The 25,940-nt window shown below is 39.1% G+C and overlaps 1 protein-coding gene across 1 annotated transcript; it reads left to right on the top strand.

Annotated features, from left to right (window-relative positions):
• The first annotated feature begins 392 nt into the window (after positions 1-392).
• On the top strand, positions 393-25,514 carry EREG (epiregulin). The gene is made up of 5 exons (XM_082275950.1): positions 393-721; positions 16,754-16,834; positions 18,499-18,613; positions 19,911-20,057; positions 24,657-25,514. The coding sequence occupies exons 1-5, from the start codon at positions 679-681 to the stop codon at positions 24,721-24,723; spliced, it is 453 nt and encodes a 150-aa protein (XP_082132076.1). The 5' UTR covers positions 393-678; the 3' UTR covers positions 24,724-25,514.
• The last annotated feature ends 426 nt before the right edge of the window (positions 25,515-25,940 follow it).

The raw sequence follows: 25,940 nt of genomic DNA, 5'->3' as shown, positions 1-25,940 counted from the left end.
CCCTTGATTCAATTTTAATTCCCAGACAGTTCATTAACAACTGATGAGTTGATGTATGTCATCATCTGTAGTAACTAGGCATATACAGTACATTATAGCTTGAAATATTAGTGGGAACAAACTAATTTAACAGTGCGAGCATATAGCCAGGTAAGAAGAAGTTAAAAAAGCCAGTGATATGGGAGAGACTTTTAATGTAAGACTGGGTGTGAGTAGTCATAGAATCAAGGAGAGGATGAGGAAGCAGCGTAGAAGCATATTTCTCACTACCTGCAACCGCCCACCACCCTGTCAAAATTTTATTGCTCTCAGCAAAAACATGTGTTATCAAGAGGTTTACTCCAAAGCTTAAGAAACTTCCGCTGGTGGGCTGAAAAATAAAAGAAAAAAGGAAAAAAAAAAAAATCTCCTCCCTCATGCGTCTGCACTGGAACTTGAGCCAAACCAGTGATCTAGCAAGACTGGTTGTATAAATGACTCTGCGGCTCAGAGGTCACAGCAGAACTGAGAGTAGCATTCTTGGGTGAGAGGGAAACCTGCCTGAACATTGAGTCTGATTAGTCATTCCTCCCCAGCTCTGTAGCACTGCTTCATCCACAGGCTCTCCTAGCTCCTGGAAGTGCCAGCCAAGAACAGACTGACTCAAGGCTTTTCAGCCTCTTCCCATCAGCTGACGGCATGGATTGTTTCAGGAGGATATCCAGTGTCATCATTTTCCTTAGTAAGTATGCAATATGCACCTGACAGCTCAGAAATACAAACTTTTATGCGTTTTTCCGCAGTTTATATGCCTTCTGTCATAAACCGTAGAATGCCACCATACCTGGTGAGCACCATTATTTTAATACATGTACATAAAATTAACATAATTTAATAAATTCAGAATAAAAATTGATTATAATATCACATACATGTAAAAACCATAAAAATGATGAAAATTAAAAAGAGGTCAAAGCAGAGACAAATTAAAAGCACAACTTATGTCTTATAATAATTAAATAATAATATGGCACAATTAGCATTTGCAATAATTTAAGTGTTATAACTACTGTTTAGGATCAGTACATTTAATAATTATTTCCCCATGAATGTTAGCAATATTATTATGTATGAAATTGCATGTATGTATGTACTTACAGAAACGTAGAATATAGTTTTTTTTTTTTTTTAATAATAGATAAAAAAAAATAGTCCATGTCAGATTCTCAGTTCAGTATCGACTTTGGCAAAGTGTTCTGGTATTTCAGTTCACTTTGTGACTTTAGCATCAAATGCACATAACCTCTAATTACAGTATAGCGCTGACATTGAAATACTCAGCAGCGTTAATACTACTACTACTGAGTTAGGAAAAGGGGAATGAGGCAGCTTTGTTGAAAAAGGAAAATGTTGCCCAAGCATGCCTGTACAATGCATGAATATTCGTGCTCCCACTATACAAGCACATGTATCTATGGACCAACCTGTACTGAGAGAAGTATGGAAGCTGTCATTGCTGACGTAACTTTCTTTAAATGCTAGTTGCTGGTTGCTATGCTTCAATACTTTGCCTGTCACTGAATCAGTGACAGACTTATACTTGCCACATGCTTTCTCTCAGTCATTGAGTGAAGCCAAAGACAGCCAGGAAACTAGCATTTTTAGTAGGTCGACAACAGTAGCATTTTTATCGTTACATAAAAAGTGTTTAGATACAATAGTCAGATCTAAGCTAACATGTCTAGCCTTCAAACTAAGTCTATAGTCCATTAGATTGTAAGCTCTTCGGAGCAGGGCCCTCTTAATCCTCTTGTGTCTTATTCTAATGTAACTGTATTGTCTCCCTTCTATATTGTAAACTGCTGGTGCTATATAAATCCTAAATAATAAGAATAGTAAGCTTAATACTGTATTGCTGAAAAGCATAACAACTTCCACTTATTTTTTGTTTTAAATAAAACATATTATGGTGGCAATACTTGTTGCAATAAAACTGAATGAATGATGTCCGATTTAACAAAATGACTCAATTGGACATTGATAGAGCGAGACAAAAACGGCATGGCAGAGCGTTGAACCACATATAGATCTGGTTTATTTCTACCCAATTTGATTGGTTGTGGCAGAATAAAATTGATCGTACAGGGTTGATCTATGGTCGTTTTTTGATGTCCTTACATGTAGATTTATCATACATGATTCAAAGGCAGGAAAAAAGCAATTGACTGATTTTTGCATGATCTTTTTCTCTGCTGCTACTGATAGACTTGGATCAACCAAAACCATCACTATTTGTCACTTCTGCGTGCCATTTTTTGTCTCGCTCTCTCAATGTCCGATTCAATTGGTTTGTTGAATCAGACATGAATCATTCGAAAAGCACATGTATGGCCATCTACAGCATAGAAAATGATTTTGAACTTTAGTCTGTGGTGCAATCCGAATGCAATTGTTGTGCTTTATGTGTGTTTGCTTACATATATGCAAAGAGAGTGTTCACTTTAGGCTCGGTTTACATTAGTGTGATGGCAGACATCGCATGTGGTTCGGAGCGCACTACTCTGAAAATCACATGCAATGTCTTTGTGATGCGAATTCAGCCATACAGATTGTATGGCTGAATTAACAGCTGATTCGGCACAAACATGCACAGGACCCTTTTTTGGGTCGGCAGCAGAATCGGATCGCATGGTGGTTCACACTTATGCAATCCGATTCATGTCCAAATGTCAGTTCGCAGTGCGATATGTGAACTGATCTGTGGGTGTCGTTAACTTTGAATTGACACCCCCAACGATTCGCATATGACAGTGTGAACGGCCTGCGCTGGGAATGCGATGTGGGAACGCGCAGTAGATTCGCAGGGTTCCCGCATCGCATAAGTGTGAACCGGGACTAAAACTTTTTTCTTTTGTACATGACTGGATGCTCAGTGTGAACACATGTTAACCATATTCCTAAACATTTACTATACAAAGTGAACATTCTCTACTCCTTTAGTAAATTGACCCACTTATTACTTTGGTATGGTGCAAAGAAATGCAGGGGGGCCTCTAAATAGTCCAGCTAAATCCCGGTTCACACATGCACTGCTCTGCAAATCACATGTAAAGTCTGTGCATTGCGAATTCAGCCATATAGATTGTATGGCTGAATTTGCACCGCATTCAGACCAAAGTCGAACAGGTCCGCACCAGAATGGGATCAGATGGGTGTTCACACCTATGCGATCCGATTCATGTCTGAACTGACAGTTCGCACTGCGATATGCGAACTGATCTGGAGGTGTCATTAACTTTGTATTGACACCCCCAGCAATTCGCATATGGCAGTGTGAACTGCCTGTGAGTTGAGTGCGATGCGGGAACCCGCAGTGGATTCGCAGTGTTCCTGCATCGCATATGTGTAAATCGGCTATAAATGTATTTGCTTACCAGGGAAGTGTCATTTCAAGGTCCATTGTGCAAGGACAGATGTGCTTTTATACTCTGTGACTGGAAAGGTGTCTGCAATTCAAATAGAGAAACATTATAGTAATGTTTCATAGCAACACAGTAGCATAGAAACAAAGCTGGTTAGGCTGAAAATGACAAATTGATGAAGGTATAACTCGTAAAACCTAAACAAAAAGTGATAAATCAGTGTCATCTGACGCCTCCTAAAAGCGTGCACACACATTACACAATAAAGTGATGTCCATTCACGACTGAATATTTTCTGAGGCATGACAGTGCTTGACAAAGTTGTCAAGTCTTGTTTCCCATACATTCTTATTCTGTGCATTCTTTAACTAGGTGTCATTTTTCTACATGTCTGGAATAAGCCTATGATGCAGTTTAAAAAAAAAATAAAAAAATGGGTGCAGTATATAAACGAAACTTGGATTTTTCGCTAAATACCACTTCTTTTTAGAGCAATGTTATTCTGAAAGTCATTTTTGACATTTTCACTTACTTGCCATTGTTCTATTTTGTACACAGATTTATAAATGTCCTCACTACCAGTCATTTGCTTATCAGGGAATGGGATCAGCATTCCTGCTTAATGGCTGCTGAGATAAACTCAGTTAGCATTATAGAGAGTTTATTATTTTTAGTTAGGTCAGACCTGACTCCTAGACCAGTACTGGGAGAGAGGTGCAGTCAAGTACAGGCACTATAATCAGGACATTGAATCTGCATGATGAATAAGCAAATATAACTGTTTCATTCATGTATATATTTGAAAACGACATGGAAATTGAAAACAAAAGAAAAAGTATATATATATATATATATATATATATATATATATATATATATATATATTTTTAGCAAATACTCTGGAGAATAAAATGGCGGTCATTGCAATATTTTTTGTCACGCGGTATTTGCGCAGCGGCCTTTAAAAATAATAAAAAATATGGAATTTGGAAATCAGTTTTTTCAAATATTATCACTAGAGATGAGCAGAGTGATTTTGGGAAGTTTGCAGATTTTGCAGCAAACTTGCTAAATTCACCATTGGATTATTTTTTTTTCTAAAGCAGAAAATCGAATTTCTACTCATTGGGCTGCTTATTCCAAAGGCATTAGAAGGCATGAGATTTTTGGTAAATTTACTGTAGTATTGTTTTTGTACTGCTTCTTTAAATGTTTTACTTCACTGTAAATTTTATTTTCTATTTTTTTTTTTTCATATAAAACCTTTATTCATTTAAAAAAAAAAAAAAAGAGATCCAAGCAGAAGCTGCTTGCTTTCAGATCATCTCTCTTTAATTTAAACCACACACTGCCTGTATAAACAAATCAGCAAGGAAGTAGAAGTACCACTGCACTTTGACAAGGCTGTGGCAATACCTTACCTACATACAGCATAGATACAGCACTAAAGCCTAGTATACACTATTAGTTTTTTTCGTTGAACCCAGCAGGGCTGAAATAAAAAACTGACAGCTCCGGAAGAGCAGCTGTACAAACCATGCGATGTTGGTACAGCAATCTCCTCTGCTGTGCTATTGTGTTCTGACGGGTAGGAGCCCCCCCCCCCCTGACTGAACACTCTGGTCAGCCAATGGCAAAAAGCGCTGTTCGGGAGCCGATCGGCAGAACTTTCATGCCCCATCGACAGAAGCCGGCTTCTGTCAGACCGGCTGCAGTACACAAGGGCCGAATGTCAGCCAGTTTCTATTGAACTGGCCGATGCCGCCAGACATTCGGCCAGTGTGTGCTAGGCTTTAGGCTGGCCATACATATCTCATTTTCTTTTTGTTCAACCTGCTAGTTGAATGAAAAAAAAAAAAAAATGAATCAATTTAGTGTGTGGATGGGGGACTCACTCCTGCGTAGCAATTGTATTCTGACAGCGGAGAGGCTGTCAGCATACACTCATCAGCACAGCTGGCTATAACTGGCGGCACTGATTGAGCGAATATTTCCTAACAGGCTGGTTGTGCAGAAGTCGATAGAAAGATCTTCTGTACAACCAGTCCGCCCATATATGGATCGAAAATTTGCCCAGTCCCTGCTGAGCCGGCTGAATTTCGATCCATCTATGGCTGGCTTTAATATACTAATTTAATAATGTGACAAAAGGCAGCTTTCTAGCAAACTGTGTGCACATTGTTGAAAAAGATATTCAACATTCTGTTATCTATTTCCTGTAGTTGACTGGCAGTATTGACTTAGAAACTTGTCATGACTGCTAGTTCTTGCATTACCTGTATGGGTTCATTCCTACAGAGAGGTATGATAATCAAACCTAGATAGGGGTTTAACAATCTAAACCACCTACAAGTATTTACAGCAAATTTAATGTTGCTGTTATTGAAGGATCAATCTACCTTCAAGTTGCCACAGCATCAGTAAAGGTGAATGATGTAATTTAGGCGTTGCGTGCCCATGCATTTACAGTCCTCGTATAGATAAGGAGGCAGATCCAGAAAAGGCTTGTAATCAGATCTATGTGAATTGCAGGTGGGTAAAATTCAGGAGTGCCCTGTTTATCTCACATTCCTCGGTACAATAAACCAACACAACTGAGCTAAGCTACCAGCGACTGAAAATTAACAGGAAACTGTAGTCTGGGTTATATAAAGCTATTTAAAAATGGCATGCCCTTGATCATTTAAATCATGTACATACTTGTGATTTATTTCTTTTTATGTTGGTCGGAACTAAAACGCTTCAGCTAATGACGATGGGGAGGGAGAAAAAGGGCAATACCTGCAATACAAAATAAAAGAGTTAATGGCAAAAAATGTCTGGGAACCTAAATTAGCTTGATTACTAAACCTGGCTACATTTTTGGACACTGTCGTATTTAATTATAGGTTGCAAATTTCATCACTAACCAAACCCTTATTATACATGATCTAGGCCAGTTTCTGTTTCCTTGGCTGGTGTCCTTATTCACATACCAACAGAAATCTCTATACTTGTTCCTGTAATTACCCTATTATTTGCCTTTCAAAATTTTAGAACAAGATACCCCATGTGAATTCCAGTGTTCTTTATTCCTGTGCTATTCAACAAGGGTAAAAGTTTAGGATCTATGGCACCTAGCAGCAAAAAGTTTGGCACTGAACACAAAGAAACAACACAGCTTCAAAAACCTCATTGTCAAATTCAATAATTTAATTTTGACAGACAAAATTAATTATCGTCGTACTTTGAGAAAAGTAGCTAGTAAAATAAATAAAATAAAAAATATATATACAGTATATATATATATATATATATATATATATATATATGTTGTTGTTTTTTTTTTTTTGATATATGGGGTATTTAACTGTCAGTACAAACTGTACTTTAGGACTCACTGGCTCACTTTTCGTTAAACAAAATTAAAGTTCAGCAGAACCAGTTGCCCACACAGGGGTTTCCACCATCAATACATACGTGAAAAAAAATTATGATTAGCCTCCTGGCTCTCTTTTGCAGGACTGCTGCTCATGCTGCAACTTGGGCTGGGCCAGGTTAGTCCCTTAGACCAGTTCATAGTACCTACTTTGCTTAAATACAGTCCATGCACCTCTCACATATGCTCTTTGCGTATCATCCCACAGCTACCTGCTGCAGGGACCAAGCCCTGACGTCTCAATAGGGGAATCTCCTGGCACCAATCTGAAGTTCTCCTGTTTCCTAGCTTGAAGGCACACCTGTCCCCTTACAAGAGCAAACCTGGCTCTAAACAGGAGCACCAAGCTACGCTCAAGTCTATCATTATAAGAGCTGTGCACACCTGCACTCCTAGCCAGCTGGTCCTCTGCAAGACCTGGACATTGGATTGGAGATTTCTCCCCTTCCAAAGGTCTTATAAATCTCCAAACTTCAGAACCCAATTGAAGGAATACCAAAACGTTGAAAAACCAACTTTCTTAATTCAGAAACATTATTCCAGAGCTCTGCACTCTACATTTGTACAAACCTTGTGTCGTAACTACTTCCCTTTTAACAGTGGCCTTGGCAGGGCCTTGTAGTGTCACTCTGAATATATATACATACACTGTGTGTAAATGTGTATATATACACAGTATAAGTAGATATTTTAAATTATAGAGATCTCGGTGATGGGATTGACATTTTGAAGGAGCCTCGAGCTTTAAGGGTAAGTTTACATTTTCTTTAAAAAGGAACAATGAGCAAAATAAAAAAAGTACATACTGTATATGATGCAATTTATCACAAGCATTCCCACAGTTGTTTTTGTTTGCATAAATCCCCCATAAAGTATATGTTTTATTATCTGTTGGTCCTGCCAGTAGATTTACTATTTTCCCCACTTCTTTCAACAGGCCAAATTGTCCATTAAACTTTGCAGTTACAGGGTTGGTACAAACTGTATACCAGCGACAGGTGGTGCATGCCACAGTCAGTTTCTATTCATAGTGTTATAACCTTTATGGGATAGTAGGCAGTATGTTTGTTTAAATAACCATTATAACTATGAATAAAAACCCAAGACTCAATCATATGGATTAAATTGTCCGTGGCCGTTTATTATTGGTTTAAATAAATAAATAATCATAAATAAATAATTTAATTTTCTTAAAAAACATTTCAAAAACAGCCTAGCCATTACAGCTCAGGGTATATCAATAAATAATCAGATTCATTTAATCAAACAACTCCCAAACAACTTATTAAACCACTGGTCCCCCTTTGCATAGCTACAAAGGTAATAACAGCCACGACATAAGGGGAGGGGGGGGGTGGGGAACGCACAGCTTGCTGTCCTCTGAGGCGAATGAGCCCCCTGAGGAAAGTACACACTTTTATATAGGCTCCACAGTAGCTTCCAGAATCTTCTAGCAGAGGGGGTGTGCCTACTACAGGTGAACCTATCACCTGTCAGTAAACACTTGTCCCACCTCCTTAGGTTATCCCTAGGCAAAATCCCGCTTCTTTTCCTGAGGTAAAAAACCTGAGGAAAAAACCACCTAAATTCTGACTAGAATTTACTACCTATTCACCTACCACTTATCCCATGAGGAAAAAGGGGCATATATAATGCCCTTTTTCCTTCCATTGTATATCAACAGAAAAAAAAATGTTGCTATAACTATTGAAAAATGATTTCAAAGTACATGTCCAACTACTGTACTGTGGGACTACTCTGCTGTATTATTTCATTGCAGAACAATGTTTTCACCTTGGTAAAGGTAATTTGAAAAATGGTGGATCCACTGGAAATAAAACTAAGTTACAAAAGGAAACTCAGAAAAACAAAACCTGCTGGTGACAGACTGCATCATCTATGTATTTTTGGTTTTGCTCATAGATCCATTTTAAGGACACTTTCCAACCCTGCTTACCTAAATTTAGAGCCTTGGTGGCTATCATCTTTTAATGGCACATTGCAATTTCCTTTCATCATCCAGGAACTGACCTCTGCTATCTGGCTAGTTGATGAAGTTAATGCTAAGATATGCTAGCAGTGGTAATGTACAAAAGTTTTCCTAAACGTCAATTAAAACAAGACTTGAACAGCAGGCTTGTTAAAAAAAATGCAAAAGGCTCTTCCAAGGTCATGCAGAGTTTGTCTTAGTTTACCATTAACCTGACAATTCAACTTTTTTACTTTTGATGTAAGAGTAAGAGAGACTCATAAATAGAATGTTGTTGCATCACTTTCACCTTGGTATGATCTACACAACTACAAGTACATGCTCTTAAAAATTTGGAAAATGCCGAAAATGTTTGAACCATTAAGTTGGAATTATTTTTAAGGGCTCTTTAAAAAAGCATCAGCCCTCCAAAGAATGATCTGTGGTGGATTACTCTTTGGACTGAGTTTGACAGGCAATGAAAAGTTGTCGCCTCCTCGCCCCTGGTTTAAATCGCTAAACACTGGCACCACTACAGTTTCAGGGCAGAAGTGCTATGGCTCCAAATAGGTGAATGGGTTGCATTTTCAAGTTTCAATTTTCCTGAAATGTTGGTAAAAAGAGATAGCAAAATGAAGGTACTTTTTAGCAGGGTTATAACAGTTCCTTTCAAATACCACTGACCTCTTGTTGTACCTAAACACATATCAGCCTCATTATTTTACTTTTTCCAGGGAACGATAAATACAGTGAAAAAAGCAGTATAAATGAAAGGTAAAGTGACAGTAACGATGACATACACTAAATAAAAACAACTACAGAAAAAGTCCGGCACTACATAAATAAGTAGCACCCTCTTACCTTCTAGAGCAGTGGCTCTCAACTCCTGTCCTCAGGACCTACTAACAGGCCAGATTTTAAGTATTACCTTGGGGATATGCAGATTAGAATACTGCAATCATTGAGCAGCAAATGATATCACCTGTGATGTATTTCAGTTATCTTGCAAACCTGGCCTGTTAGTGGGTCCTGTGGACAGGAGTTGAGAACCACTGCCATAGAGGCTATCAGGGACCCCCATTGGTTTTGGTGGGGTATTGCACCTCAGGGTTGGATTCTTGTCTTGATCAGGGGTGTGGGGAATCGGGGTGCCCATCACTTTAAGACAGTTTAGTAGAGTTTAATAAAGGACCAATAAACTCAGGGAGAAAGGGATTAGAGCTAAAAATGCTCAAAAAAGTGTATAACCAGTCATAGTCAATACAGAAAAAAAGATTGGCACTCTGTAATATAGAGCAGTGTCAGTTCAGCACACTTACACCTTCGATGTGTCCCCATAACTTCCTGCAATGTCCGCTGGCAGTAGCTTCTACCCAGGTCTCCAGGACCATCTACATCAGAAGTCTTCAACCCTTCCTGTTCCATATCCAGTGAACTTTTTTTCCAGCAGGAAGCTTTGGACCACAGGCTTGAGTGTTTTTGTAGCACATCCACCTCAAGCAGCAGGCCTGGGAGGACAGGAACACACAGCAAAACATCTTCCCCAGGCAGAGCCTGGGAGGCAAGCGAGCTGTCCAAGGTCACTCCCAAATGTTTATATCCTTCTCCAGAATGCACCTCAGGGGTTCATAAATGGTCATATCTCAGGTAGGGGTGCACCGATCCGACTTTTCTTGTCCAGATACCGATATCTGGCATTGTGTATCTGCTGATACCAATCCAGAACTACACACATACACAATATGCATGCGGCTGCAGTACAGAGCAAAGCCACTGCTTCATGTGTATGGATCCTCCATTCACCGGCGGAATGCATCTGATATCACGCCTGTGAGCCGGACCTATACAGGAAGTAGCGGCTCCCATCCCATACTACTACTACACCAAGTAAGGGATGGCTGAGCCGGGACTCAGCAAAACCGGATCGGCCCATGGATCAGTTAATTTTACCAATCCCCGATCCACAGCTATTGTGGCAGTATCGGCGCCAATATCCGATCCTAATATCGGATCGGTGCATCCCTAATCTCAGGTTATTGGATCCTCTAACCTTGTTGCCTAGGACACTTTCCAACAGAAGGAAAAAACAAACAATTACAATAAGATCAGGGGAAGGCAAAACTATCCATGCTCAGGCTGACTACAGCACAGCAGCGCTAAAGGGGCAAAACTGCTTAGGGCAGGATCCCTACATAGAGAAAAAAGGAGAACTTATTTTTTTTCAAATGTCATTTAAGCAGCTTAGTGAGCTAAATTATACATTTCTGCATCTACAAAATGTTGCTGACATTGAAATTGGTGATTTCGCAGTAGAATCAATGTTGCAAAAATCGCTCTGCTCATCCCTACATTTATGCATAACTGTATAATCACTGTATATTGTGCACCCACATCTCTCCACATTGCACGGTAGAACTACTGTATATAGGTAAACCATAGGAACAACAGTATATATATATATATATATATATATATATATATATGAAACTCTGTAGAGAAGTCCGTTTGTGATGCAACCCACTTTGGTGAGAAAAACTACCTTTCTGCCATGTCATCATCATTCTCACATGGCCTTTTAAAAATGACAAAGAGGAACATCTATTCTAAGATTTGTCTTATCAGTGATTTTCTATAACAGTGCTAATAACTGTAATCCTCTGCTATTGAAATTACATTCCACAAAACCACATAAGTGTTTGTTGTTCTGTTCAGAATAGCATTCCATTAAGTGTACTGTATTCTACAGTGCTGGGAAGATGATGTAATAATATGTAGTCACTGTTGTCACAGTGTAAGAAATAACAGCTATCTAATTCACTTTAATGGTTTTAACATGTTTTTTTTTTTTTTTTATCCAGCATATTATATATAAAAATAATTAAAAACAGTTTTTAAATTTACTCTTAAAAGGAAACATCTCCTGAGAAACATACTTACGGCCTATTTACACAATTGCGCATTTCTTTTTTTATTTCTTATATTTCTCACAGGATTCTCCCATCATTGATTAAACAATTTCCAACATGCCGATCACTCAAATTTGATAGACATAAAAAATTGCCAAATAATAGTGTGAAATTCGAACTAAAATCCTTAGATAAGATTTTTGAAAAGAAAATTTCAAATTCGACCCATGAGTTACTGAATCAGTAATGCTTTCCCAGACCTCTCTTTTCTTCCCACTGTGCCAGTAGACCAGGGCTTTTGTATATCACTTCCAAGAACCTCAGATGGAAAGACAGGGTGGTTGATCACGGCAGAGTGTGGCACCTTTCTCATAAAGATGAGTGCCAGGGACACGTGGGATTATGGGACCTAACAGGCAACTACGGTCAAGTACTCTTCTCATGCCACTGACTGCCGTCTTGGAAAACATTTAAATGTTTGCTGTTCGCCAATTACTTATTAAAATATTAGGTGGCTGTTTAAAACCTGCAATTTGTATGCTAAACATAGTTCTGCTGCCCTTTAGACTATATTGCTGTTAAAGGTCCTAAATCTGTGTTGTAATAATGTGAATCAAAGTCCAAACATTCAGTAAAAAGTAAGACTCAGATGACTTTATAGTTCTAAAATGGTTTATAGCTCAGTAGATAGTTAAAGTTATTTATGCCAGCATATGATAAAACTCATGTAACATCAGTGATCGATAATGTTTTCAGGTTCTTTATGATAAGCTCATGTGCACAATATACAGTCGTGTGATCTATCAGGCTTTACAAGCATATGGGAGTATGGGGTGGAGGTGAACTCTAAGCTACATTGACAGCTCCCAATTTCTCATTGTTGGAAGCTTCAAAGCGCTGACAGCTCAACATAGATGTAGAAAAAATAGGGCTTGGTTCTCACTTTGATCTTACCTTTAACCTAGAGTTGTGTGAAAATGATGACACACTTCTTAATGTAGTTAAAAGTTTGCGTAACTCTGCACTTCCTATTACGTACTTTGAGGTGCATAGCAAAATTCAATGTAAAAAGAAGTTTTAAATAGTTGTAGCAATTCTGGTTCCTCTACTAACATTGTGAGGATTTAAGAAATAAGTATTAAAGACATTTTTCTTAATGTTTAAGATAAGTGCCAAGTTGCCAACTCCTTGAATATCCTAAATTTGCTCAAAAAATGTATCCTACTGTGTAGGAACCCAATTTTGGTCAAGATACCAGGGTCCAATAAAGCCATTAAATCATCCAATAAAGCCATTAAATCATAAACCCGCTGTCCCATACCACAATTGAATGATTCTGGTCTTTAGAGCATGGTGATAAAAGCATGTCAATGTAGATATTACTAATCTCTAGCAGTCAATTGCTGGGCCCAAACAGAGGTAATGACATTACATCTCCCTGTAGCAACCAAAACAAGCCAATACCTTGAATTTCAGTGCTGGCATTGGTGGAGGAAGGAGCTGCAAGGGAGCACCAGTAAGGTGACTATACTGTCACTTTATCTTGTATTGTCAAGGTGACAGTATTTCTTTAACACTGACCATTTACCTATAAAGACAGCCTGACCCACAGTGCAGTTCTTGACTTTGAAAAACAATTGCCTATTCAACAAATGTTCCACCTGGAGAATAGCTTTCATTAGTTGTGCCAAAGTTATGTAAAGAATGTTATTTGAAGCTGGAACAGGAATCACATATATTGGATGACAGATCTATTGTCTTTGTGTAGCTTAACAACACAAAGAAAGCAAAGGAAATTTTTGACTTAAAGTTAATGCATAAACAAACTAATGCAAAACATCTTGCATTGTAACTATGGAGAGTATGTTATTGGTTACAAAGCATGGAGCTAGAGTTTACCTGGGATAAACACATCCGGTTATTAGCTTGCTAACCATGGATAACCTTCTGACTTGTTTCAGTAAACCCATTACATCGAAATGGTATCCACCATTCATCTCCTTGTCACAGCACAACAATAAAGCTTTAGCTGCATGGTTGATTTTTGACCATGAAAATGTGACAGAGAACTGTCCCTGCCACCAAAAGAGCAAGATTTTGTGTTGCTCACAACTTTTAACCTACTTGATACACCTATTCAGTGTTAATTGCCTGACTGAGTATAGATAAAGCATTAAAGGGTAACTCCACTTACATGCAACAAAAAAAATAAGAAATTAACCTCTTAAGAACCGAGCCTATTTTTGACACTTTTTGTTTAAAACTTAAAATCAGTATTTTTTGCTAGAAAACTACTTAGAACCCCCAAACATTATATATATATATATATATATATATATATATATATATATATATATTTTAACAAATACTCTGGAGAATAAAATGGCGGTCATTGCAATATTTTTTGTCATGCAGTTTTTGCGCAGCGGTCTTTCAAACGCCATTTTTTTGGAAAAATTACGAAAAATCACATTTCACTGCATTTAAAAAAAAATTAAACTGTAACGTTAGCCCATTTTTTGTATATTGTGAAAGATGATGTCACGCCAAGTAAATAGATACCCAACATGTTACAGTTTAAAATTGTGCAAACCCACGGAAGGGTGACAAACCACGGTCAATAAAAATCTCCATAGGCGACGCTTTAAAATTTTTTAACGGTTACCAGTTTAGAGTTAGAGTGTAGCTCTTTTTTTTAAATCATTGCTCACACTCTGGGGATCGCAGCGATACCTCACATGTGTGGATTGAACATCGATTTAATTTGCGGCGCAACTTCCATATATGTTTTCTTTCATACACGAGCTCACAGCGACGGGGGCAGCTAAAATTTTTTTTCCTATTTATTTAATTTTTTTAATTTTAACACAGGTTTTTTAAAAAAATCTGATCACTTTTATTGCTGTCAAAAGCAATGTAAACATCCCTTGTGACAGCAATATGCAGTGACAGGTACTCTTTATGGAGTACTACACGTCCATGTATTCAAAACACCGAAAACAGCATTTTTGAATACAGTCACTTTTTGAATCTGCCGCCTTTAGCAGCCGAGTAACCCGGATGTGACGTTATGGATGCCGCTTCCGGGTTACATCATCGGAGACCCGTTTGAAGCCGCATCCGGCTCAGATCGGGACTCCATCCAGCCAGCGGACGCAGAGCAGAGCCGCAGAAGGCGGCGGGAGGGGGCTATGCCCCCTCCCGCTCACCAGGGTATCAAGCGGCTCCCAAGCCGCCGGCTCTAAACAACGGTACCAGGATAATTCATTTGGGTAGAAGTTGAGGCCAGATACATAACCTGGGCTTTGTATTAAAGGGACTTCACAGGGATATAGGGATATCACAAGCTGCCTGTACATCATCACTGTTGTTATCTTACAAGTGTTTTAAACGCACTTTAAATGTTAATTAACAGTTAATGAAAGTTTCCACCATTCTATAGAAAAGAGCATTACTCAAAGAAATCTCTAATACAGTTATGAAAGGAAAGATTCTCCATCCTATCCAGTGTCTTGCGCAGAAGAATCAACATTTCTTTAAAAATACACCTACACAAATATATATATATATATATATATATATATATACACAAACATCGCCTGGCAATTTAAATGTTTATTCAGATAATTAGGATAACAGACACTCTTCTGACCTATAATTAACTCTTTGCTCTATGTCTTAATAAAATTGCAATTTTAGCCAATTATTTGCTTTTAAAAAAATAAATAAAATTTACTATGCGCTGTGTAACTATGTTTGTTTGCCTGGTTTGTTGGATACTCTGTTACACTGGTAGGCGTAATGAGAATATGATTAGAGCAGTGCCACTCCCACATCCTATCATTAACTTTTCTTCAAGGGTAAATATTGAATTTCTTACACATTATAGGCTGAAACCAGGCTTCCGACTTTACAGCCAAAATTACTTTACAGATAACAACTGTGCGTTTGATATATGTAGAAAAAAAATACATATGTCTGTTGTAGCCAATTAGATGTCTGAATACATCCTCTTGCAAAACGAAATAATGGATTTGATTGGTCACTATGGACATACTTTTGTTCATGTTTCTGCTACTTTTTTTTTAACCAACATTGGTTTCAGAGCCGGTTCACATGCGGCTGCGGCGTTCGCATGTAATGTCGGAGCGCACTGCTCCTTCATTACATGCGATCGGCTGTGCGGTGCGAGTTTAGCCATACACTTTGTATGGCTAAATTCGCACCGCACCCGCAGCAAACACGCACAGGACCCTTTTTTTGCAGCCGCATCAGGATCGGATCGCACAGCGGTTCACACTTGTGCGATCCAATCCTGTGTGAACTGTACGATCGCACTGCGATATGCGATCAAACTGGGGGTGTCGTTAAGGTCCGGTTCACACTTATGCGAGTGCGGGAAGGCTGCGAAACGGCAGCCTGTTCCCGCATCGCACACGCACCCCCGGCAGTTCACACTGCCATATGCGATACGCTGGGGGTGTCAATGTAATCTTAACGTCACCCCCAGTTTGATCGCATATCGCAGTGCGATCGTGCAGTTCGCACAGGATCGGATCGCACAAGTGTGAACCGCTGTGCGATCCGATCCTGATGCGGCTGCCAAAAAGGGTCCCTGTGCGTGTTTGGTGCGGCTGCGGTGCGAATTTAGCCATACAAACTGTATGGCTAAACTCGCACCGCACAGCCGATCGCATGTAATGTCGGAGCAGTGCGCTCCGACATTACATGCGAACCCCGCACATGCACAAGTGTGAACCGGGGCTGAGATTACATTGACACCCCCAGCGTATCGCATATGGCAGTGTGAACTGCCGGGGGTGCGTTTGCGATGCGGGAACAGGCTGCGGATTCGCAGCCTTCCCGCATCGCATAAGTGTGAACCGGGGCTTAGAAATTAACTAAGTACTGAACTAAGTCCCAAATCAAACAAATATTTTTTTAAATCAGATAATGCCATTAATTTCATAACTAGTTTGTCACATACAATGTACTGCAATATTTATATGCTGCATGATATAAGCAAATCATTTCACATGTTTCTTTTTTTTTTTTATAGGTTTTCATATGCTACAGCTTGTTTGTGGGACAACAGTTGGACCATTATGCAAACCTGGAGAAAACTGTACAACTGCAATGGGTAAGAAAGTATTATATCTTTGCAATATTATATTCAAGAGCACCTCAGAAACAAGTGTTTATATGCCTAAGCCAATCCACTAGTGCACATACTGTATATATATATATATATATATATATATATATATATATATATATATATATATATATATACAGTACATATATATATATATATATATATATATATATATATATATATATATATATATATATATATATATATATATATATATATATATATAAGTTTTAGCAAAAGTTTATTAGCCCATTAAATTGTTTAATGTATATCAGTATATCTGTGGCCAAAAAATACACCTAGACATGAAGGGAATGTGCAAGGTGTCTTGAATTATAATAAAATCAAGGACACTTCTGCTGTAGGCCTGTAATGCTAACCACTGATCCTTCATAATTAGAGATTATATTCTAATAAGAACAATATATTAGCATATATATAAGCATATATTTATCATTTTCGTAAGGAAGAAAATCTGTTAAAATGCTTTTTATCTTCATAATTTCTCATGGTAAATATACAGCTAAAACATAGGTTATACTTGTAAACTTCATTAAAGCTGAACTCCAGGCACACAGCTATATACACAGAATAAATACATATATAAGAGCTATTTTACCTGCCAAAGGATTTGTATTTGTGTCCAATCCTGAGATTTACATGGCCCTGCCCCACGGCACAGTCTTGTTTAACAGGCGAGGGGGGGCTGACCTTTATCTGCAGCAGATTCCCGTTCACACACTGGTCCCCTCTCCAACCCACACTGTGACTGGACAATGAATGGAGAAGCAGTGGACTAATGCATCACTCTGCCCTCTACTCCTGTTATCATGGTTTTCTTGCACTGTAGAAGTTGGATTGGGTTATTGTGTTGCTTCTCAGATATCTGCTGTACAGATTGTACTGTAGACTGCAAGGGATATTGATACAAAGTCAAATTTAGGTACTTACACTTCCTGTATAAAATATATTTAATTATATTATATATTACAGAGCTGCAGTAATTTGTGCCTTTTATATTTGCCTGGAGTTCAGCTTTAAAGTGCTTCTAAACCTTCTTTTTTGTTTTTTTTTGGTTAATAGTAAACATGTCATACTTATCTGCTCTGTGCAATGGTTTTGCACCGAGCAACCCCAGTCCTCCTCTTTAGGGGTCCCCCGCCAGCACTCCTGGTTCTTCCTCTTCGGCGAGTGCCCCCAAAGGAAGACGCTTCCTATGGGGAAACTTGTGCAGGCTTGATCACAAGATGCGCTGCCTGTGACTATAGACACAGACAACTTGGCTGCACCCTGCCCCCTGCTCCCTTATCAAAGGATTTGATTGACAGCAGCAGGAGCCAATGGCTCCTGCTGCTGCCTCTCTGTCCTGTGGGGAGAGAGAGAGAGATATCGGGCACAGCACTGGATGGAGACTGGGCTCTGGCAAGTATTTGGAGTGGCTGGGTGGATCTTTATTACAGACCTTTTTTTTACCTCAATGCAGAGAATGGCCTTAGGCCTTTAGAACCAATTTAGGAACTTTCCAACATCCCAAAATGTAAAATTGGCATGAGGTCACAATTATAGTCAGTCAAAAGCAATGTTACTCTTTTAGTACTGTTAATACAATTGTGTTTGCATGTTTATTTATAATGCTTTTTTGTTATCAGTGAAAACAACTGAAAGTCCAACACTGAAGGTATCAAAATGTTCACCAGAGATGAGCACCTACTGTATTAATGGTCAGTGCTTGTACCACGAGGAGGCCGATGAACACTACTGTCAGTAAGTAGCTATTATTCTATAGGAGTGTAGAGAAATTACATAAGTTGTGTTGATGTCAAGCATCGAATCATGTGCAGGTAAAGATGTTTTTGGCCACATGATTGGATGCTTGATGAAATACATGAAAGGTCAATTAACTCTTCTTTTGTCAGGTCCTCCCTTCTTCAGGTACCTTCTGTAGCAAGCCTGAGTGCTAAGGAGGCACCTGTGCATGTTTGCTTCTGTTGGGTCTTCAGCCGGCCTGTGTGCATTCATAGACACACACAGCAAGCCATGCCCCTTTTCACTTCTCACAGCCATTTGACTGATGGCAGGAGGAGTCTATGGCTCCGCTGCCTTCAGTCTCTCCTGCCGAAGTCAGTGCTGGAGCTGTTACATGTAACTAAGTAAATATTTAGGTATGTAGGTGGGGGGGGGGGGTCAATTAGTAAGGTATTTTCTTACCTTAATGCAGAGATTGCATTAAGGTAAAAAATAAAACTTTTAGACAAATACCACTGTAAAGCTAAACTCTGGTATAAGAAAATGTTGTCTAAATATAAGAGGCATGTGTATTCATACAACATACATTAATCTGTATTTAAAGCAGAGCTCCACCCAAAAGGGGAAGCTCTGCTTATTTGCACCCTCCCTCCACTGCCACATTTGGAACTTTTTTTGGGGGAGGGGGAGCGGGTATCTGGTTTTGACAGGTACCAGCTCTCACTTTTAGGTAAGATCGCTGATCGGCAATCTACAACATTTCCAGCCCCTCCACCCTTCCCCTGCTGCCTTCTGGGACACACAGAGGTCCCAGAGCATGGCAGGACCATTCAAAAAGCACAGTGTGACCCATGCATGCTCAGTAGGAAACCGGCTATGATGCCTCTGCCGGTTTCCCTTACTTTTTGCGCCTGCACCCGAAGCCGCTGGATGAATTGGCTCAGGGTGCCTACATCGTGGGGTTTCCCTGGACAGGTGAGTGTCCTTTTTTTTTTTCCAGAGTGGAGCTCCGCTTCAAGCTATAAAAAAAAGGGGTTATTTATATAACTTGCTTTATTTGCTTTGTATCTATTAAGAAATTATTGCCGATGACCTATAATTTAGTTACAAGGCCGTGACCTGGATGTGGACAAATTTCCAAAAATGTGGTACCTTCATTTTACTGCTGTATTTACTTGCAGTTAAATAAAAAAATAATAATATGAAAATATATGTATATAATTTTATACAATATGATATAAGATAATAAGATATTGTGAGACCCTTAAATAGGGTGAAATTTGAATGATCCCTAATCACCTTTTTTGTTTTCTAGGTGTGAGAGAGGTTATCTAGGACTTCGCTGTGCTCATTCAGAACTTGTAAAGCAACCTCTCAATGAGGAATATTTGGCGCTCATCGTCTTTTTAACATCTATGTTGCTCTTTGTAACTGCCTTGGCTGTGTTCTTTGCACTTAAGTGGTAAGTGATTTCATAATAACTAATTTTTAAAGTACGCTTTAGTGAATAGTTACTGACAGAATATGTGCTTTGCTATAAGATGAGAGAAATTTACTCTTTTGAATAAAAAATGGCACCGTAGAATAAAGACCTACCTAATAGCATGGAGAGTGAAATAAAACTGAATAAAGGAAAGATTTCCTGAACAGACACCAGCACTGTGATGCACATACACTATATTATCAAAATTATTGGGACACCTGCCTTTACACGCACATGAACTTTAAAGCGGTAGTATCCCGCTTTTTTACACTTTTACCTACAGGTAAGCCTATAATAAGGCTTACCTGTAGGTACAATTAATATCTCCTAAACCGGCATGGTTTAGGAGATATTTGAAGTGCATGCAGCCGCTCACGCGAGCGGCGCATGCGCTCTGAAGGTCCGGGGGGACCTTCAGTTTTGCTTGCCGGGAGCTTGCCGGAGTGACGTCATCGCGGCTCCGGCCAATCACAGCGCCGGAGCCGCCGAACCCGGAAGAGACAGCGAGGGATCATGGCAGCGCCCGCAGCGATGTCCGGGGGTCCGTGTCGGGGCTTCGTTCTAAGGTAAGTAATACATAATGAGCTAGTATGCGATGCATACTAGCTCATTATGTCTTTGTCTTGCAGGTTTTTTTTTTTTTTTTTGCGTTTTTGGGTTTACAACCGCTTTAACGGCATCCCAGTCTTAGTCCGTAGGGTTGAACATTGAGTTGGCCCACCCTTTGCAGCTATAACAGCTTCAACTCTTCTGAGAAGGCTGTCCACAAGGTTTAGGAGTGTGTCTATGGGAATTTTTGACTATTCTTCCAGAAGCACTTTGCGAGGTCAGGCACTGATGTTGGACTAGAAGGCCTGGCTTGCAGTCTCTGTTCTAATTCATCCCAAATTTGTTATATCGAGTTGAGGTCAGGACTCTGTGCAGGCCAGTCAAGTTTCTCCACCCCAAACCTGCTCATCCATGTCTTTATGGACCTTGCTTTGTGCACTAGTTCAAATCATTTGGTGGAGGGGGGATTATGGTGTGGGGTTGTTTCTCAGGGGTTGAGCCTGCCCCTTAGTTCCAGTGAAAGGAACTCTTAAGGGGTCAGCATACCAAGAAATCTTGGACAATTTTATGCTTCCAACTTTGTGGGAACAGTTTGGGGATGGCCCCTTCCTGTTCCAACATGACTGCGCACCAGTGCACAAAGCAAGGTCCATAAACACATGGATGAGCAAGTTTGGGGTGGAGGTGCTTGACTGGCCTGCACAGAGTCATGACCTCAACATAATTGAAAAACGTTGGGATGAATTAGAGCAGAGACTGCGAGCCAGGCCTTCTAGTCCAACATCATTGCCTGACCTCACAAATGCGCTTCTGGAAGACTGGTCAAACATTCTCATAGACACACTCCTAAACCTAAACGGCCTTCCCAGAAGAGTTGAAGCTGTTATGGGTGGGCAACTCAATATTGTATCCAACGGACTAAGACTGGGATGCCATTAAAGTTCATGTGAATGTAAAGGCAGGCGTCCCAATATTTTTGACAAAATAGTGTACCTTAAAGCCTGACTCCAGCTTTTGTGTGATGATGAATGAAAGGGCCTCCAAAGCAGTAGAACTTACATGCTGTTGCATGAAGGAAAAAGGAATACCTGCACCACTGTAATAATAGACAAAAATGTCTCTCCCAAAAATATTTTTTGAGATAATCAGAGCCTACGAGTATTGTTATAGTTATTGAAGATCATACTTTTATGGAGCTCATCAACATGAAGGACATTTTAAAAGTTGATGGCTCATGTGATTCACATGGATATCTCAAAATAGTCACAATCCAGTTGTCCAGTACAATAGACCCATATATCAATAAAATGAATGATGAATTCCAGATATGGTATATTTTTACATAGTTACATTGGTTGAGCTTGGACCAATGTAATTATGTATATACCATACCTGGTCATTGCCAGAAGCTGGAAACCACTGAAGTAGACAACGCTACTGCAGTGATCTCGACTAGCTTTTAGGTCCTGTGCTGAACTGCTAGCCTGATGCCCACTGAACACAAAGGTCAGTTGCTCAGCACAACAAATTATGGAAGAACTCTCTGCACACTGCTATACACATTTTTCAACAAATTATGCAATGAAAAACAGGGATTTTTAGTTCACACATATTGCAATACATGCTTAAGCTGCCAACTGCATCAAAGTAATCCCTCTCATGGTCGGTCTTACATTGATTTGCCACTGAAAATGCTAGGGTTGACACCATGCCAACCTGGGGCATAAAGACACAAGGTGGGGGAGTTGTCCAGCACAGGCACCATTCAGAGAATGCAAATGAAAGCAAAGCGTTCTCTGATTGGATGAGGTGGAGAGGGGGGTGGCTCATATGATTTAAATGGTTATCTGTATCTATATGTCCAGTAGACCTATGTAGCAATAAACTTACAGAAGAAGTCCTTCACATCCAGTTCTGTAACCAAAACAAATTTATTAAATTACATCACAGTATTCCTAATACTGTAACTGTCATGAAGAGACGTAAAGTAGAAGCCCAGACAAAGCTTAAAAGAGGGTAAATCTAAAAATTTACAGTTGTACCTGGAATATTAAAAGAGGGAATGTTTTGTTCTAGGGACAACAGTCAAAGCTGGAACTACCTTCATTTTGAGTGATTTTTTCTCACTTCCTAGCTAGTCTCTGAGATGGGAATTGAAGAGGAGTCACTTTACAAGAAACCTAGCAAACAATAAAAAGCCTATAAATACTCTAATCAAAACATTAAAAGGAGGTGACTGGAGTTGTACTTGAAGGACAGTGCTTTTTCAAGTACGGATGATCTCTCAAAAAATGAAAGGTCTATAATATGCCATCCCCAAATAATCTTTTGTGGAAAATTTAAATTAAAAAAAAATATATACAGGCATACCCCGCTTTAAGTGCACTCACTTTAAGTACACTTGCGAGTAAGGACACAGCTTGTTCAGCTTGGCATGATACTATTCCCGGTTTTTAACATTGACGTCTATAGGAAATCTTGGTCAGCTTGACATGGCACTGCTCCCAAACCATAAGTGACAGGGATACAAAACTTAGGGAGCAACGAAAGGGGACCCAGGACTACAACATATCCTATTTATCCATATTTGTGGCTGGCCAGCTTGCCTAGGTAATCTACTATGTCAAAGTCCTGGATCCCCTTAACATGCTCCCCAAGCTTGGTGTCCTTGTCACATGGTTTGGGAGCAATGCCATGTCAAGCTGACCAAGATTTCATATGGAGCTAATGTATTTACATGCATTGAGAAATGAAAAAAGGTATTGCTTCACTTTAAGTACATTTTCATTTTACATACATGCTCTGGTCCCATTGTGTACTTAAAAGTGGGGTATGCCTGTATAGCTGTTACAGGAGCCCAAATCAGTTGAGTTAATTTACAGTATCTCACAAAAGTGAGTACACCCCTCACATTTTTGTAAACATTTTATTACATCTTTTCATGTGACAACACTTTCCTACAATGTAAAGCAGTGAGTGTACAGCTTGTATAACAGTGTAAATTTGTTTTCTCCTTAAAATAACTCAACACACAGCCATTATTGTCCAAACAGCTGGCAACAAAAGTGAGTACACCCCTAAGTGAAAATGTCCAAATTGGTGTTACAAGGTCTCAGGTGTGAATGGGGAGAAGGTGTGTTGAATTTGGTGTTATCGCTCTCACTCTCTCATAATGGTCACTGGAAGTTCAACATGACACCTCATGGCAAAGAACCCTCTGAGGATCTAAAACAAAAGAATTGTTGCTCTACATAAAGATGGCCTAGGCTATTAGAAGATTGCCAAGACCCTGAAACTGAGCTGCAGCACGGAGGCCAAGACCATACTCTGGTTTAATAGGACAGGTTCCACTCAGAACAGGCCTTGAAGATGAGTGCACATGCTCAGCGTCATATCCAGAGGTTGTCTTTGTGCGTTGAGTTATTTTGAGGGGACAGCAAATTTCTTATACAAATTTGTTATACAAGCTGTACACTCACTACTTTACATTGTAGCAAAGTGTCATTTCTTCAGTGTTGTCACATGAAAAGATATAATAAAATATTTACAAAAATGTGAGGAGTGTACTCACTATTGTGAGATACTGTACATGGTGCTGAAGTTGTTTAAAGCCCCATACACACGGGCCAAATGTTGGGAGACATTCGGCCTGTGTGTATGACACCCTGTCCGTTTGGCCTGGTTCTGTCTGCTGGAAAATCAGCCAATGGCAGATAGAGAGAGAGGTTGTCCCCCTGTCAGAACACAACAGCTTAGCACGGGAGATTGCTATGAAAACTTTGCATAGTTAGTACAACTGCTTTTTTTTATTCAACCCGCTGGGTTGAGCGAACAAAAAAAACAACTCATAGTGTGTACCAGATTTAATTCTTTAATTAAAAGTTTGTATTGATGGTCTCAGTGATTTAGGTCATAAATTGCTGTAATTTACAAATCTTACAAAGAAAATTATCACTCTCAGCAAAGTAGTAGCCTGACTAGTGGTGGACTGAAGCAGAAGTTAATTATGTGTGCTTGTTTTCTCTACAGGTACAAACTTAAGAAATCTTCCCAGCCTAACCAGAAATACATGGGAGTCAATACCCCGCTCGCATAGAATCCTGGCCTTCCATGAAGGTCAAAGAGAAATTAGTGTTCCCAAAGCATCTGGTGCTCTCAACTACATTTAATGTAAACTATTCATTTCTTGAGTTTTTGTATTGTTCAATATTTATATATTTAGATTTATGTTGTGCACTGCAGGTCAACCATGACTTATTAGTATTGCTGTTAATATTGTTATATGTATTATTTGTGACCATCACCTAAGAGGACATTTGTATGTAAATATTTTACAGAATTTAATTTTTGTATCCTGGGTTTTTTTATGGAATATTTATGTGTCTTTTTATTTGCTGTAAATTATTTTGTAATGCTTAATGCCTGGAGTATGACTGGTCCACAGTTGGTTTGATGCTTTAAATTTTGAGCATCGTTTGTACTTATTGAACTATGTTTGCTTAACTGGGTGATGATAAGAAGCACATTATATAGTCAGAGGTGCTCCTTATAGCACAGATACATTTTCCAACTAGTTGGAAAATCTACCCAGCAAGCAGATCCTATTTCTTTAATCAGATATAGAAGAGTGAAAAATAAGAGGTACCTCATGCAAGCCATAATCAGTAGAGTATTATTGGGAGACCAGGCACATGTTTATCATATGACCATGGCTAGATACAACCTAACCCATCATTCTTAGGGACTTATCTGCCCATCTATAGCAAGTGCAAATGCTATCCCATGTCTAGAGTATAATATGACAAAATACAATAATATACAGAAAAACGTATTATTTAGTTGTTTCCCAGTCATAATACTTGGCACCTAATTATTGTACCTCTAAAACTGTCCCTCTAAAACTGTCCCTGACAGACTAAGTAACTTGAAATAAAATAAATGTGGGCTGCCCAATCTGTAGCACACCTGGGCCATCACAGTGCTGACTGATCCAGTCTGTGTGCAGATAAAAAGGGTTGCTTATACAGTACATATACCACATACAGTAGAATATATTTGGATGTGGAAGAAGGTTCATACATAGCCAGAATAGGTCTAAAATGAATTAATATGCTTGATAATCAGTATGTCTATAGACATGTTGACTGATGTCAAACACACACAATTAATTAAAAAAAAAACTAAAAAAACAAAACAAAAATAAACTTTTTTAAGAAGTCTTTGATAAAGGACAAATGTGCCAGGCATGCAGTGGTGCATTTCTTAACAATTGTGCCTGCTGAAACCATAAAATAGAGTTAAGGCAACAAGCTG

The sequence above is a fragment of the Pelophylax lessonae genome, assembly GCF_965119305.1.
Source record: "Pelophylax lessonae genome assembly, chromosome: 1".
Taxonomy (NCBI): Eukaryota; Metazoa; Chordata; class Amphibia; order Anura; family Ranidae; genus Pelophylax; species Pelophylax lessonae.
Note: the sequence above shows the minus strand (reverse complement) of the source record. Positions and strands in the feature narration are given on the sequence as shown.